The 17,776-nt window shown below is 43.7% G+C and overlaps 1 protein-coding gene across 1 annotated transcript in view; it reads left to right on the forward strand.

Moving 5' to 3' along the window:
- Positions 1 to 16,923, forward strand: part of SPARC (secreted protein acidic and cysteine rich) — a 34,475-nt gene extending 17,552 nt beyond the window's left edge. The window contains exons 2-10 of the mRNA XM_053300800.1: positions 574 to 643; positions 1,999 to 2,049; positions 2,934 to 3,018; positions 7,329 to 7,450; positions 9,287 to 9,407; positions 12,322 to 12,455; positions 13,547 to 13,695; positions 15,360 to 15,508; positions 16,202 to 16,923. Coding sequence (XP_053156775.1) covers positions 587 to 643; positions 1,999 to 2,049; positions 2,934 to 3,018; positions 7,329 to 7,450; positions 9,287 to 9,407; positions 12,322 to 12,455; positions 13,547 to 13,695; positions 15,360 to 15,508; positions 16,202 to 16,230 — 897 coding nt within the window. The 5' untranslated portion in view covers positions 574 to 586 and the 3' untranslated portion in view covers positions 16,231 to 16,923. The remainder of the gene's footprint in view (positions 1 to 573; positions 644 to 1,998; positions 2,050 to 2,933; positions 3,019 to 7,328; positions 7,451 to 9,286; positions 9,408 to 12,321; positions 12,456 to 13,546; positions 13,696 to 15,359; positions 15,509 to 16,201) is intronic.
- Positions 16,924 to 17,776: the final 853 nt, after the last annotated feature.

Raw genomic sequence — 17,776 nt, forward strand, 5'->3', positions numbered from 1 at the left:
AGCCAGTGCCTATCCCTTTAAATACACTGAGAGGTACTGGGTGTCTGCAGCTGCTGGTCCCCTTTTCACATTTCTCCATGTCTACCTCCTATGGGTCAAAACTGTTCAACTGGCCACAACAGGTTGATGGGTAAATCGCATTGCTTGAGAAACAGGTACAGTAGGCACAGCCTCGCAGCAGGATCCGAAAGACCACAAAGTTCAATGCTACTTACTGACTTGCTAGCTATTACTAGAATAGATGATGATGATGATAGCAGCCAGTGTGGTGTAGTGGTTAGAGCATCGGGCTAGGACAAAGATTCCTATCCCCACACAGTCACAAAACTCATCTTGGGCCACTTACTATCTCTCAGCTAAACCTACCATACAGTGTCATTATGAGGATGGGGGAGAGGGGGCAATACAAATATCATAAATAATAAAATACGTTAAATAAAATACAATAAAATAGTAACCTTTCACAAGGAGTAACATCCATCATTTGAATAAAAACTAACAATATAGAATACCATACATTATTTCCCAATATGTAAGTCAAACTCTTGCTCTCTTCCTCTCTTCTGTGTCTAGACTTCGGAGAAAGATGCAGGCTTGGATTTTCTTCCTTCTCTGCCTGGCAGGCAAGGCCCTGGCAGCACCGGTGAGTCTTATGCCTCAGTATAAAAATATCTCTTTCTTCAAATGGATTTTTGTTTGAGATATGACAAAGCTCGCTGTCCCCTACCCCAAAATATATTTTCCTCCTCCTCTACCCCCCCCCCATATATATAATGCTACCACTGGGTAGGATTGCAAGAAAGTCACAAGGACACTTTAATAGGTTAGCATGCACGTGCACACACATACATGCATTACTCTCAGAACATGGTATTTCAAAATCCAAAGTTTTTTGAAGCCTCTGCACAAACCATGCCTCAGGGATAGGAGTGCTGTAAAAGCAGGGTGGTGGTGCTCAAGTTAATGCATAGCAGGAATTCATGAATCTTCACTCTTTGAGTCTGAAAGACTGACAGCCTAATCCAGGGGTTCCCAACCTTGAGTCCCCAGATGTTGTTGGACTACAACTCTCATCATCCCCACTCACAATGGCCAACAGTCATTGTGGCTGGGGATGACGGGGAGTTGTAGTCCAACATCATCTGAGGACCCAAGGTTGGGAACCCCTGGTCTAACCCTATACACCCTCTCTCGGAAGTATTTCACTATAGTCACTGAGGCTTTTCTCCACAGAGGATTGCATCCAGAGGGTTACTTCTCATATGACACTGTGCACTGTGGCTTCCAAAGACACACTGCAAAAAAAGACAGTTGTCCGATTTTCACACGATAGTGCCTGCTGGTTCAGATTCCACACTTTCCCCCTACACCTGAAGTAGCTCTTATCTAAGCCATTGCAGACTAGGAACAAACCAATGCAAAGAGCAGTGGGACGTGCTGTATGCCGAAAAGACAAGAAATAGCATTTTTGTAGCACGAGAGTGATACAAAAACTTTGGTTTTTGTACATTTCGTTAACAACAAATATTTATATACTGCTTTTCAACAAAAGTTTCCAAAGCAGTTTATATAGAGAATAAATGAATGAATGAATAAGATGGATCCCTGTCCCCAAAAGGCTTATAATCAAAAAAGAAATGTAAGAGCATACTAACAGCGCATTGTGCCTTGGACAGTGCTTGATGGCCAAAATGTCCACGGATGTAGCAAGACTGTGAGGTCATCCACACAATCAAAAACTGTCTTCTACCCAGGTTTGGGAGCTGTGTGTGCTCCCAATTTTTGGTTGAGTAGAAGCAAGGTAGGAGGATAACCTGGTTGGAAGTGATTGTGTGGAAGCACGGTAGGAGGGAAAGCTCTAAAGAGCAAGCCCAGCAAGCCTCAGTGATAATCTGTGATAACTGCAGTAAGAGGAGGGGCTTGAAACACAAAAAGGAGACAAGCCCTGCAGAAAGAACAGATGGAGCGGCGCCTCACTTTCTGATTTCTCCCTTACAGCAAGATGCACTGCCAGAAGAGATGGAAGTAGTAGAGGATCCTACAACAGAGGTATGAAGCAATACCACACTGGCTCCTTTCCCTTTCTCGTCAAGGGGCATTGTAAGAAGTTGCTGGCTTATTTTGTTTTCCAAGCATGAAGACATCGCTGGTCTCAGTTGCCATTTCTCAAGATTAGTCTTTCCACTAGTTCCATCAGGAGTTAAGAATGTGCAGACATTGCTCAAGACATACCAATCATCAGCATTACCCAGCTCTGCTTGCAACAACCACTGGCCAAGTTCCTTTTTATCTTTCCTCTCATGCAGGCTAGGCAGTTTGCCCCCATGCCCTTAGGACAACCAGGCCTGGGACACCTTTCTCCATGCCCTGCCTTTCCTAACTGCAGCCCCTTCCCCTCACTCCATTCACTTGTGCAGAGCCAAGGAAAGAGGCTGCAGTTGGCACCATCCTTGTGGAAAGGACACAACTGCCTCCCATGCATCAGAATGTGTGGCTGGAGGAAACAATGTTTGTGTCTAGTGTAGCAGAATAACTTGAGCTAGCCCTACTTTCATGAAAGGAAACCTGTTCAAGGGATTTAGCAGTTATAGGGACATAGGAAGCTACCTTCCACTGAGTCAGACCATTGGTCCCTCTCACTCACTGACTGGCAGCAGCTTCTCCAAGGTTTCAGGCAGGAGTCTTTTCCTGGAGATGCCTGTGACCTTCTGCATGCAAAGCAGATGCTCTACCACTAGGCTACGGCTCCATCCACTAGTCGTAATTGAGCTTAGCAGCACCAGCTAAGAACTGGAACACCTCCCTGATGCTTGACTTCCTGAGCTTTTACTAAAGTTATTTGTCCCTTTAAACAGTGTATTCATTTCAGATAGGCATCTGTGATGCACCAGTCAGGGGCCAATCAGAGCTGACCACATTCTCTCTTTACTCAGGAGCCTGTGGGAATCAACCCAGTTCAAGTGGAGGTTGGAGAGTTTGAAGAGCCCACCGTGGACGTGGAGGAGGTTATTGCTGAAAGTGAGTGGTTTCAAACCCAATACTTAGCCTAGCTGTTCAGCACCAGAGTTATTTCACACCAGCATGGTTACATGTACACATAAAATGTCTTACGTGGAGATACACAAATGTAGTACATGTATGTGCTGAACACATGTATTATCATGTAGGCACAGACATTAGGGATCCAAAATTGGACCTTTAAAGCCTTAGGCACAACTTCCTAGTCCCTACACGCTACTGTAAGTAAGCTTAATTATGTGTAACTAAAATAATTGCATAGTTATAGCCAGATGACAGTTGGTCCTTCTCAGGCTGATGGAGGGGCCTGTTTCTAAATCCTTGTGCCTGTTTCTAAATCTCTCTGTCTGTCTAATTTATAGTCCACCCCAAATTTCCATCTCTGGATGGCTTACAACATAAAATAAATTAAAACAAAATGAAAACCATACAACAATTTTAAAGCCACAGTCAAGTTAAGAAGCTGAGGTGAAAAAACAAGTCTTTTAAGGACTTTTAAAACGTTGTCAGAGATGGGAAGGCTTTTATTTCAGCTGGGAGTGCATTCTAGAATCTTGAGGCAGCAAAAAGAAAAAGACAAGAAAAAATCCTGTCCCTCTGTAGCCACCAGACGAGCTGGTGGTAACTGCAGATGAACCTCTCCAGATGATCTCAGTTACCAGCTGCAGTTTCTGGACTATGTAAAAAGGCAGGCCCCGCCCTGCCCCCATAGAACACATTGCAGTAATCAAGTCTGCAGGTTACCAGCAAATGTACTACTGCTCTGAAGTCGTTTATCACAAGAAACAGACACAGCTGGTGTATTAGCCAAGCTGATACAAAATACCTCTGGCCACCGCCTCAACCTGGGACACCAGGGAGAGGCTCGGATCCAGAAGCACCCCTGGACTGCGTACCTGTTCCTTCAGGAAGTGTGACCCCATCCCGAACAGGCAAATTAAACTCATCTCCCGAGTTTTGACCCCGCACAATGAGTGCCTCTGTCTTATCTGGATTCAGTCTCCGTTTGTTATCCCTCATCCAACCCATCATTGCCTCCAGGCAGCCATTAAGGGAGGTTATGCCTTCTGATGATATTGACATGGAGAAATAGATTTGGGTGTCATCAGCATACTGATAACGTCCTGCACCAAATCTGATGATCTCTCCCAGTCTAAAGCATTTTAGACAGTATGGAGCCTTCAGGGTCTCCATTAAAAAGTTCAAGTTTTGAAGAACAGCAGTCTCCAAAGGACACCATCTGGAATCTGCCCAAAAGATAGGAGTGGAACCACTGCAAAGCAGTGCCTCCCATTCCCAACCCTCTGAGATGCTCCAGCAGGAGACTATGGCTGATAGTATTGAAAGCAAAATAGAGATCCAAAAGGACCAACAGAGTCACACTTTCTCCATCAGCTCTCTCTTAGGAATAATCTATCAGGCCGGCCAAGGCAGTCTCCACCCCATAGCCCACCTGAAAGCCAATTTGAAATGCGTCTAGATAATCTAGGATATTATGGGTCTAGAAGACGGCAAGCTTCTTGGGGCGGGGCCTGTCCTCTCTTTCTGTGTAAATCACCATGTATATAGGCAGTATTTAATGTAATTAAATTATTTATTTAAAATATTTATACTCCGCCCCTTCAGTTCACTACTGCTCAGGGAGACTAACAAATTCAGTAAAACCAATACGCTATAAAAATATAAAACTGACAAATTAGAAATTGAAAACCAATCTAAGTTAGAACCAAAATTGAAAATTACAAGTTTAAATATTAAAAGTTAGCAAGTTAAAAATACTGGTACTAAATAGATATAGGGATAGATGGATATAAGTTGGCATCTGTTACATATAAGGTAAAGCAGATTACAAGCCTTTATCTCAGGGCAAGCCCACGTGAGGGAGAAAAATGCTGATTCATCCCCTCTGTGTTTTCCAAGCAAAGGCTTCTCCCAAAATTTTCCTGTAAATCTTGGTAGGTTCTAAGGCTGCCACCACCACCCAATTATCAACAGAGTTTAACACCCCCCCACACACTGGGCTTGGGTGGAAATCCCAGGGAAAACTCTCCTTCTTTTGCTATTGGAAAAGTATACTAAAACTTTCCACGTGGAAGCTTACATGTGGTGAGAAACCCCCTCCCTAGCCACTATGATCGCGGGAATAACCTCATAATGTGACAGAGAAGAGGCCTCCAGAGGACAAAACAATCCATAGAGCTTCAAAGTCGTGCAGGAAGAAAATATGTGCAACCCTTCACACTTGTTGGGCTTCCAAAAGGAAAAGGTACATGCCCATCGGGGTGGGGAAGGACAATTCTGAGGGTTTTTACAAAAAGCATAATAACTAGAGCACTGTTTTGGATTGCAGTGGTAGGTGGTGTCTAACTACATTAGATAAGGATATGATTTCTGTATATAGAACCAATATGTAAGCTAAAGATATGGGCATTCCTGATGCCTGGTCTCAAACGGTCCACATGGCCGTCTCTCGCTGACTCCAACCACTCTTTGGAGAAGAGAATAGTCTCTTAAGAAGCTGGGCGATCCTGGTGCAGACAAAGCAATAATGGGCTGTTATACACACATGTCTTGGTTATTTTATAGTTGTTTGATAACATAATGCAATAGTTAGCTATGAAATAAACAGCAGGCTATCTACATGAACATTTTATAACATGTTAGTTTCTATACCAAAGGAAGCATTACGACAGCCTCTTGTGCAGTCCCATTCTTGAATTCCCAAGATACTTCCCTACCATTCCCTATGCTATTAAAATGTTCTATTAAGCAGCCTTAAATATGCCGGAAAATATTAGAGAGTTGAAATGACCCACTCCCCCTCACCTCCTCCAAAAATCCATTAGGGATGAGCACTATGCTAATGCTGCTTTGGAAAACTGAAAGCAGAAAGAAGGACACAGACATGGCCCCTCAGCCATGCCAGGGTTGGGAGTTCAGGGGAAGAGAAGCAAGCAGCTTTCTGTTTTAGACCTGGGGTCTAAAGTGGGGAGAGGGATTGATTTTGGACAATGCCCTCAGAGTCCCCTTCTCTGAGCCCAAACCATTCCGCCATTTTCCTTGAACCTGAGAATGGGCTCCCCCCTCGCCCACAGATTAAAGGATCACGGTGGTGGGGGACTGACCTTGGAGAACACCCCCACACACACACGCACATACACACACAGATGGACTTTGTGTGAGTCCGTTTCCATCTGCCACCCCTCACTAAAAATGCTTTTAACAGCAAGGAAGGAGGTCCGAGGCAAGAGAGAATTTGCCTTGGAAGTCACACTTCCTCTGAGGCTGGTTCCTCCCTTCACTTCAACTGTGAATTTTTATTCACTGGCATCCATTTTTAGACCTTATTAGCCAATTAAATGGAAAAGATTTTAAGTATATTAGACAAGTCTATGCTGATAACCATGTGGCAATAAGCTGCCACTCTAGAAGAGGAGAATTCTGCCACTTATAACAGCCAAGCTGGGGTATAGCAAGGTTGAGTGGATCTGGGACAAAAAATAAAGACCCACCTCCTCCCTTTTTATTTGCAAAAAGAGCGAGCAAAGAACAAGCTGTCACTCAGCTGTCTGTCACCCACCTCAGGGTCAGTGTTCCTTATCTAACAAGGATTCCCAGATGTTGTTAACTACAACTCCCAGAACCCCCAAGCAAAAGCCATTGCAGCTGGGGATTCTGGGAGCTGCTAACTTGGCAAAGAGGCACCTTTTAACGTGGCGATTCTCTTTATTTAGCGGGGGGGGGGGGGTAACTGGCCCTATCCACCCCCAGCACAGTACTTCCAGTGACTGCTGCTGGTGTCTGTCTTATGTTTCTTTTGAGACTGTGAGCCCTTTGGGGACAGGAATCCCTCTTATTTATTTGTTATTTCTCTGTGTAAACTGCCCTGAGCCATTTTTGGAACGGCAATATAGAAATCAATCAATCAATCAATCAAATAAATAATCAATCTGGGAATCCCTGTTAGAACACTGCTCAGGGGCCCAGGGACATCTGCCGTCCCTCCTTCTTGTTCAATTATAGCTACGCCTGTGCAGCCAAGTATGAACTAAGAAGTCCTGGTCATTCCATTGTTGTCCCAGTCAGTGAGAAATGTACAGAATTGGACTTAACTTTATGACTTGCTCCATAAACATTCTGGTTAGCATATCCTATGTCTGACGAGCCAAGCAAACATTGAGCTGGATGGCTCAGATGCTGCCATTGGTGAAAAGGCTGAGTCCCTCTCTCCATGACCAGTGCTCCAGGCTTTTATGATGCACCTCTGACATCTTTTTGGCTTCTAAAATGCCTTTTCTGGTCTTCCTCAGACCCCTGCCAGAACCATCACTGCAAGCATGGCAAAGTCTGTGAAGTGGATGAAAACAACACCCCAATGTGTGTATGCCAGGATCCCTCCAGCTGCCCAGCCAGCACTGCAGTGTTTGAGAAGGTAAGCAAAGACTTGACACTCAGAACAAAGTTGAGTGAATTCAGGGCTGTACCATCAGTAGACAAAAGCGGAGGCCCTCTTGGGAGCCGTGATGGCTTATAGCCCTATTTATGCATGAGGGCGAGAAGAAGTGGTTGCTGCCATTTGGCGGGTGCTCCCGGTAACACCTGCAACTTCTTGCCACATGGTCAGTGAGAGGCCTTCACTAGAAATGCCTGCCCACTAGGCATGTGTTGCAGGTTTAGTGTGTAGCTACATGCTCCATCCTAGCCACAAGAGTGGAAACAAAAGATGTTACCAGGAAAGGTATGGGAGCCATCGCAGGAGAGCAGCAACCATGACACTCCTGGAAACATTTTTTTAAAAAAAATCCCTGGTTTTGTTGTCCAGCAGAACTCTTTTATTGCAGTTTATATCGCTGTATATTGAACCCCTCTCCCCTTTTGATTATGTAAGCCATCTTGAATTTCTCAAAAGAAAGGTGGGATATGAATGTTTAAATATGAATGTTTAAAATCAACACATTTGCCCAGTTGTGACAATACAAAGAACCTAGGCTGAGCATTTTATGTTGATTTTAAACAACAAAATAGATCGCTGGAAGAGGCAGGGATTTATCTGCTTTTAAAGAGGACCTCCCTAGAGCTAGCTGATTTAAAGAACTGTAGGATAATGCCAAGTTGGCCTTTGTTGGGCCAAGTGATCAAACAGGCAGTGGTGAGTCAGCTCTCAGAACTTTTGGATGAGAAAGGTTTTCTGGACTCACCATACAGTCAGGAAGAGAGACCATAATAGTTGCTTGGCCAATTCTCTATACCTAGAGATAGGCAGAAGAAGTGCAATTGCTTATTCTTCCGATCTCTCCTCAGCTTTTGATACAATTGACCACAATCTTTTTCTGAACTGCCTGAGGCAAATGGGAAGGGGAGGTACGGCTTGGCAGTGGTTCTTCTCCTGTGCCAGAAGGCAACATGGGAGGGGTGCTACTCTGACACCCGGACTCTGACTTGCAGGGTATTACGAGGCTCCATCTTGTCCCTGGGGCTCTTTAACATTGATATACAATGATTAGAAATGATCATCCATCCGTTTAGAATACAGCGTCATCAATATGCTGATGCCATTCAGCTCCATTTTTCATTTTCATCAAATTCAGGAGCATTAATTTAGTCCCTGGATTTATGTCTAAACGTGGTAATGGGCTGGATGAAGGCTGACAAGTTGACGCTTAATCCAGGCAAAACTGAAAGGGTATTCCCACACACCGCCTAACCTAGGCTAGGGCAGCCAACTTGGGTTAGGCTGCACATGTGAAGTGCTGGGAGCAAGATTGCTCCCAACGCTGCACCCATGCCAAGCCCCACTTTTTAACCTGGCGTTTAACTGAGGTTAAGCGAGCCTGTGGTTCACTTAACCTTGGCCGGTGACTGTCAAGGTGATTGCTGCCAAGTTAAATGGCTTCCCCCCATTCCTGGCAGTGAGCTGCAGGGGAAAGAATGGCTATGCCGAGCGCGGCACCCTGCAATATGGGAGGCGGGAGGTCCTCCTGCTCCCAGTGTCTCCCTCTGCCATACCACTGTTCAGGTGGGTGCCTGGTGCGGCCAAGGGGAGGATGGTCACTGCTCATCTGCCAGGGAAGGCAGGTGAGCTCCTGCCTTCCCTGCAGCCCACCATCGCTCCCCAGCGAGGTCATGTGAAAGACCTCTGAGTTTTTTTTATTGTATGCCTTGGTCTGGTTATTGGTTTCACCTGTTTGGGATTGGGAGAGAGAGGAGGACAGACCCATATTAATTTGAGTACTTTCTCCATCCTAATGCAACAACCTTCTTCACAAAGGTCTGTGCTACTGACAACAAGACCTATGACACCTCCTGCCACTTCTTTGCTACCAAATGCACTTTGGAGGGAACCAAGAAGGGACACAAGCTCCACCTGGACTACATTGGACCTTGCAAATGTAAGTTGCCATCCTTGAGTTACAGAGCAACTCAGTTAGGAAGTAACTTGGCAAAAATGGCCTGTGTTCAGCCATCTTTTTCAAAATCTGTGGCTTTGGTATCTATATGAGCTAAGGAATAGACAAAATACTAGTCAATACACAGTTATGCCAGTATGGAGCTATACAGGGATATACTGAATAAACTGGGACATAATAACTGAGGTTTGGATAATGCAGATTGTCCATGGTACTGGAATAAAGGCTGCTAATAGGTAAAGCCATGTTCATAACAGGCTTGTGAAAAATTCCTGTCTGAAGAGCACCTAGGTAATTCTGTGACAATGGTGGATCACCCAACCTTGTGATCAAAGTTCGGCCTACTCTTTGACCACAACAGCCTTTTTCCTCTGCTCCTGCATTCAGAAATAAAACAAAAAAAGGCTTCTCTCTCTCTCTCCCAGGAAAACACTTTATTCCAACCTCTGGATTGCCCCATAGGTCACCCCCAAGACCTGGTATCCAACATCTCTATAATCTCAGCCATTGTGTTCAGTGTCAGGGAGTAGTCACTGGACAACAGTCACACATTAACATCCAAAGAAGTGGCATAACTAGGTCATTTTCTGCTAGATGCTCAGTCACACACTTGAAAAGATGGTGTTAGTATCTGTCTAGCCCAACTCTACGCCACTATCACCCTATCTCTGTTCCTTAGTTTGACTGTACCTCCAGCAGCTCACCAGTACAGGGCTATTATGGGTTGTATCCTATGACAGTTAGTCATCATTAAGTACCACTGAAATAAAAGAGACAAGTTGTGACCAACTTAAGTGCCATTACTTTCAATGTAATGCCAGAATCCAAACTTCCTTAGGATGCAAGCTTATGATATAGCTATGGGAAGAAAGAGATATTATCAGTGCCTTGTTAAACAGTGCTCCAGTGCATGAAAATGTTCCACACACAGTGCTAAACAGTTCCACTTTTAGGCTTTTACTGGATTTTGTGGTATCTTTTTAAGTGAACTTAGGCAACAAATATTTGTCAGCAAACCGACAAATCAGGCAAGTGCCGTCTTATGTCCAACAACTCAAAATGTCCATCACGAAGAGTCTGGTATGAGATTTATTCTAATTAGCAAGTATTTTCTTAGCTTCCCTTACCTTGTCCCTTGGTATCCAAGCTCCCCATATGTTTATGGAACACACAGTGGCTATGATGATTTCCTGTTTCACGGTGTTCCACTATAGCTGTCCTGTGTGACTAACAAGCTCCCTAAGTTTGAATATGGCAGGGAAACATGTTGAATAAATCAAAAACAAGATTCCTAGCCAACATTCTGAGCGGGCAGGATGGAGTTAGATCAGGTCACAACACAGAATGTATGATCAAGGTACCTTTACTGTGTTAAGCACCGTCAGGATATTTCTGGCTTCCCTAATTTTAAAGCAAAACGGCCTCTGAAACCAACACCTAGAAATACATTAAGACCCTCAGGCTATAGAACAGTGGTGGTCAACCTTTATGGATAGTGTACCACTAGTCAAGTTAAACACAGAGAATTAATATTTATTTATTTATTATTTATTTAACATATTTTTATACCACCCAAAACTTACGTCTCTGGGCGGTTTACAACAAAATAAAAACAAATAATAATAATATTTAATAATAATAAATACACTGAACTCATGGTTGAGTTAGGGTTTTGTGTTTTGTTTTGGTTTTTGGCCCACACAACTGGTGCGGGAATAGAGTATATTTATTTGGTAGCCATGAAATGGTTGTCCACATTAACAGAATGCCAAGGTGCTCTCACAAATCAAGTGATCTATGATATTTCTGCACACACCCATAATCTTACGTACTGCTTTTTGTGGAAGAAATTAAACTTGGATCAGTCAATCAAATTGTAATTGGCTAAAGCTAATCTTGAGGTCTCTTCTGATAGTTCAGACTGATGTATTCAGGATGCATTGCCTTGAATAACAAAATAGCAAAGCAAAACACAAAACCCAGAAGCTCATGAAAGCTGTGATTTATGGTAAGCATATCGTAGGCGGCTGGCTACTGAAGAGAGGGCCGTTTCTGGTAGCATCCAGACCCTGAAACTCTTATCCTGGCACCAGCATTGCTGGCTTTTAGATGTCAGGCATGGTTGGTTCTGTAGTCTTGTGCTCTGTAATGGTCTTTAAGACCCTTTTTTCTTTGACTTTTAACATTCTTATGTCTTTTTATTGATTATTTTTGGTATTTTTGGTAACCTTACCAATTCCGACATTCCCCTGGCATCCAAGGCTAGAGAGGCCCCAGGCGGGGTGGGTGGCCAGGTAGAGCAGCCCAACGGGCGGCCAGCTGAGATGCTGCAAGACCAAGGAGCCAGGCTAGAGGGGCCAAGGGAAGGTTGGAGGGTGAGTGGTGGAGACCTCTAGAGAGAGACTGCCACAGCGACCCCAAGGAGTCTAGAGGAGGAGGACACGGGTGAACCCAACCCCCTCCCCTCAAAAACTCTGAGGCCCTGCCTGCGGGAGGTGAGAGGGAGAAGTAAAACAAGAGAATGGCCATGGAGAGACCAGCGTTGTGACAATTGTTTTTTATATGGATTTATTTTTGAAGCTGGCAAAATGGCTTCTAAGTCAAAAGGCTGGGTAAAATTTTCCTAAATAAAACATTACATTACAACACTATCAAAGGAGGATCTAGAAGTGGGTCTAGACAGAAGCACTTGTCTCCAAGATAGGGCTGAGAGAGATTCCTGCCTGCAGTCTTGGAGAAGCCACTGCCATTCTGTGTAGACAATACTGAACTAGATGGACCAATAGTCAGACTCGGTATATGGCAGCTGCCTATATTCCTATGTTCCTATGTTAGTAGGTATTGAAAAGGTTTCTATGGGGAAGACTGGATTGACTGGCCTCTGGTTTAATTTCAGTCATTCCCCCATGCCTTGATGCTGAGCTGAGTGAATTCCCTCTGCGTATGCGTGACTGGCTGAAGAACGTCTTGGTCACCCTTTATGAGCGTGATGAAGACAACAACCTGCTGACTGAGAAGCAGAAACTCAGGGTGAGCAAGAGTCATATATAATCCATAGCTTATTCTGCCCACAGAATTTGTGTAGTGGAGGTGAGAGTCCAGACATACATACCTCCATCCCAGCAAGGCAAGCACTGCATATATCACTGCCTATTGGGAACCTACCTGATCACAGACCACTTCATCATTTCTTTTAATGTGTGCACCTAAAGTTTTTTTTCAAGTGTATACCTAAATATGTAAAGTATGAATGCAACAAGGATTTTGCGAAAATATATGTTACACTCATTAGAGCCATGATTAACTGCAGATCCCTGTCAAGGGCCTCCTTCGGACATCACAGGGAAGCTGAGGCAAACTCACCTCAGATTCGCACCCCATGACATATGAATGATTGGAACCATGGTTCCTGGACCCAACTGCAGTTCTGATTCTTCCCCCAAACCTGGGAATGAACCCTTGGTTGGAATTAAGTTACACTCACCAAACCGAGGATCCATAGACTTCAGTGTGATGTCCAGTTTGTGCAGTTTGCATAAACCAGAGTTAAGGGGAGGAAACTCCTCCCTCTCTCCAGTGCAATTGGCTGCTGTGGTTGTCCTTCTTGTGTTGGAGGAAGCCTGCTCAGCCGATTCCTCCCCCTTTGCAGTCAATGAGGATTGTCTGGGAACGCACTGGGGGAATGGACAAAAACTGCAGGTCCTTTGAACCCACAGTTTCAAGGTCCAAAGGTGGCTAAGGCTATATTCATGGCAAACCTGGGTTTGCTGCCATGTAATGTGTGCCATGCCCTTAACTGCTCAAATATCGAGCACAGCATGCATTCATAAAGCTTTTCCTCACAGATTACTGTCTTTGCAGACTTTGCCTTGAACACACGTAAGTGCAAATATGTTCCATCAGACGGAACCTTCTCTTAGGACAGGATCAGTCAAGCATGTGTTGAATCTCATGCTGTACAGTACTCCTTAAAGTACATTTCTGCCAGTGATTAATACAGCATAGACTCCTTCTTCCTGCTCTTCCTTGCCAATCCAGTGATGAAACAAAGGTTATCCCCACCCCAGTCTCGAGTATAGTCCCATACTAATTGCAAATAAAAATTCTATTTTGCTGCGCAGGTGAAGAAAATCCATGAGAATGAGAAGCGCCTGGAAGCTGGTGAGCACACCATGGAGCTGCTAGTTCGTGACTTTGAAAAGAACTACAACATGTACATCTTCCCTGTGCATTGGCAGTTTGGCCAACTGGACCAGCATCCAGTTGACGGGTATGTACCTGCATGCTTAGAGAGGGAAAGGATTTGTTTCCCTGACCTATGATAAGCTCTGACATAGACAAGACACATTCATATTAGATTGCAAGACAAATTAGCCAGCAGCCTTCAGAAAACAAGGATCAGCCAGTGGTTGTAGAAATACAGCCTGGGATACAAGAGACTAAGACTCTGGTCCATCTTGGATGTAGTGTTCAAGTCATGTAGGCAGATGTGACCCAGTTCTGTAAAAAGTAGCTGTTGCAACTTGGTAGGGCTGAGAGGAAGAGTGGCAAGTTGTTTACTGTGGGAGACATTTCCTGCATGGCCATGACTAGGCACGGAAGTAAGAGTTTTTGTCTATCAACATAGTCAATAGTGCATCCTTCCAGTTCCCAGGATACATACATATATACATATATGTATATGTATGTATATATGTGTGTGTATTTATATATACACACATGTATACATCCACCTCTCTCTCCCTCCCTCCCTCCATCTCTCTCTTTCTTCCCCTCCCTCCCTCCCTCCCTCCTTCACTCCCTCCCTCCCTCTTATGGTTTCTGATATAGTGAGAGTAGGGTCTACTAAAGGCTCTGGTACCAGATGATATAGAGTGCAGCTTTATACTGCATCAGCCCTTTTGTCCAACTAGCTCCGTATTGATTACTATGATATTGACTGCTATGATAGGCAATAGCTCTTCAGGGGTCACAGGAAGGGCCTTTCTCAGCACTAAGTTGCCATCATGATAATGTACTTGAAATCTGGATAATGACGTGCTTTGTAAAGGAGACCACTGTCCTTAGGTATGTTATCAACTGTTTAAGTGGACAGAAAGCCTTCTGCGCCACAGTGAGAGACTGAAAGTGTTCCTCTCTAAGGCCTAACTGAGAGATTACTTGAGCAATGTGAGTGCTGCTTGTGTATGGCTGCATCACATCCTACTCTGGTAATATATGAAATGAGAAGATCATAAGGGAGGAACAGAGCACAGAGCAAGTTCCTACATGAAAATGCCATTGAGGCCAATGGCACTGATGTGTGATCTCCTGAAGTGGCCCGCCCCTTCCACATGCTTTCCTTGTTTCTTACATTACTAGAATGGTATGGGTTGTAGCCATGAGGAATTGGCAGACATGCTGCTCAGGTAACATATGAACTGGATCCCAGTCTAGAACAAAAGAGAGACCTTGCCATTGGACACGAGGAGGGGGATTGGGAGACAGTGACTTAAAACTGCCACTGGGGATTGCTCCAGCATATAATGAAGCTAACACACAAGTGGTCATTGTCTTAATCGGGCAATTAACCCAGTACCCAACATGCAGAGTTCTTGCTACTGAACAGATATTGGAACTAGCCCAGAAATAAAGAGTATGAATAGATAGAAATAGTGGCTGACAGCCAGACCGAGTTCCTCGGGTGTTATTCTAAAGTACTACTTGATTTGAATAGGCTACTCAGGAGTAGTTTAACCTGTCAGCCACTAGCTAGAGTGACAGGATCATTGGTCACCTTTTCCTATAAGCTCCCTTTGTGGGGAATGCTGCTTCAACTCACTAGTCCCATAATTTTGTACAAGGGAAAGAATGAAGAAAATGCATTCCATTCTAGCAAGAGACACTGCATGTGGTAGATTCTGGATGTTGTGACCATTTTGATGTTCCTTGCAGGTACCTGTCCCATACTGAGCTGGCCCCACTGAGAGCTCCTCTCATCCCCATGGAACATTGCACCACTCGCTTCTTTGAGACATGTGATCTAGACAATGACAAGTACATTGCCCTGGAGGAATGGGCCAGCTGCTTTGGCATTAAGGAGAGTAAGTATCATCCACCTCTACTAAGCCACAGTGAGGAAGATGCTAAAACAGGGAGGAGCCTCCCAGATATCTCAGGATTATTCTAGCTGACCAAAACATGAGGGAGATATGTCAAGAACAATACTCTTATCAAGAACAATAAGTAACTAACAATACTCGCCTATACGCCACGAGCGTATAGTATTGCTGTGGAACTTCCAGGCAGCTTACTTCTTTGCTTATTTATTTATTTATTTAAAAACATTTATACCTGTCTTTCCTCAAAAGGAGATCCAAGGCAACATAGAATGATCAGTAAAACAACACAATACATTAAGCTAAAAGAAAGAAAGAAAGAAATCTGCAGTCAACTACTAAAAAACTTCAAGGTCAAATCTGCTTGGCTTCAGCAGTAGAACTGGATCATGTGCATTCAGATCATACTCTAAACCATCTAAAGATTAAGCACCTTCCCATAAACCAGCCAGCTCTATCAAATCAGCATATTGGCCAATCAATCTATGCTTTCTCATTCCATAGTGTGGCTATAGCCAAGGAGGGGGAAACTATACCTGAATCCTGAACCCATTAGCCACTGACTTACAGGCATTAGCCAGTTGAATTGCTAGAAAAGGAGTTATGCTGAAATTGCCTGGACCCACCCACAAATTAGCACCATTGTTCTTATATGATATCTGTCTTCTTCTTTTGCAGAGGATATTGACAAGGATCTTGTGATCTAAACTCCGCAGCTTCATCAACTGTCATCTACAACTTCACGTTTTCTTTCTTTTTTAAACAGTTTGGTTTTTGGTTTGTTTTTATCGGGGACAAGGTGCTAATATAGAACTAAACTTATATATTAACGGTGCTAAAAAAAAAAGAGACAGAAAGTTGTTAGTAGCCTAATCTATACCACTAGATTACCCTGCTCGCGCACTCATTTGTGTTTCTGTTGGCCTTTTAATTTGATGATAGCAGCAGCAACAGATCTGCTTCTGTTCTAAGTATCTACCCTTTCTCCTGACCCACTCTTTTTCTATTTTTCTTTTTTAAATCCTTAATATGTTCTTGGCTATTTAACTCTCAGGCAAAGGTAGTTCAGGCTGTTAACTCCCTAATTTCTGGAAGGCAAGTAAAGGAAGGTGTACCCAAAAAAAGGTGTTGGGAGACTGGGCTTTCCAAAGCCAAGTGAAGCAATTGTTTATGAAAGGGTAGGTGGCATGGATTTTATTCACTTGTAGGATGGGCAGAGAGGGTAGTGGAAGAGGCCTGCAAAATCCAGAATGATGGCTCCATAAATTCCAGTTTTTGAATGTACCAGTAATTGGGCATACACTCACACAAAAGGAATGGTTAAAGTAGAGAGCAACTGAGTTGCATGAAAAAGCAAACATCTTGTAAACTCTCCCTCTAAAAATAAAAAGTTAAAAATGCTTCATTGCTACTCAATAATTGTATTCCTTGTTACAGTGTTTACCGTACTTTAAAGGTTAGCTTTGCTGCTTATCGCTGAATAGTGACGGTGATTGTTTTTTACTTGGCCTTTTCCCTGCTCTAATGTGATTGTAACTGAGATGCATGCATTGCTGAAGAACAAAAACACATTTCTCCATATTATAGCTTCCCCTCATACTTGTGGCCATTTTGTAAGAACCATGCTGCTTTTTGGGACTAACTTTGGCTTCTCCTCAGTAAGAGTAGACTACTCAGTAAGAGTAGACAAAGGGCTTCTTTGGTTTTTAGTGCTTTCACGCACAAAAAGGGTCTTTACAGTCCAATACAGTCCAGGGCACGTGCCCTGGCTGCCCCACCCTAGATTCACCTATAGTTCTGGGCAAATTGATGGAAAGCATTCTCAAGGATAAACTTGTTAAGCATATAGAAGAACAGGCCCTGCTGAGGGAAAATCAGTATGGCTTCTGCAAAGGTAAATCTTGTCTCACCAACTTTTTGGAGTTCTTTGAGAGTGTCAACAGATGTGTGAATAAAGGTGATCCAATTGATATAGAATACTTAGACTTTCAAAAACCTGTCATGAAAAACTAGGCAAAAAACAAGTTCCAGTTAAATGTGTAAAGATTTTGAGAAGTGTCATCCAGCACCACAAATTGCAACAGAGTTCAGCAAGGGAGCAAGCCTCTTTGTCAGAGTAGCATTGTGGCAGGGAGAAGAGCAGTTGGTTAAAAGAAGTCTTAACTGAGGACTTGTTTTGCATGGGCAAGAAACACCAAACACTGCATTTATTGGTTTGGTTTGGTTTTTAAATCCTGCTTTATATCCCGAAGG

The sequence above is a fragment of the Hemicordylus capensis genome, chromosome 2 (genome assembly GCF_027244095.1).
Source record: "Hemicordylus capensis ecotype Gifberg chromosome 2, rHemCap1.1.pri, whole genome shotgun sequence".
Classification (NCBI taxonomy): Eukaryota; Metazoa; Chordata; class Lepidosauria; order Squamata; family Cordylidae; genus Hemicordylus; species Hemicordylus capensis.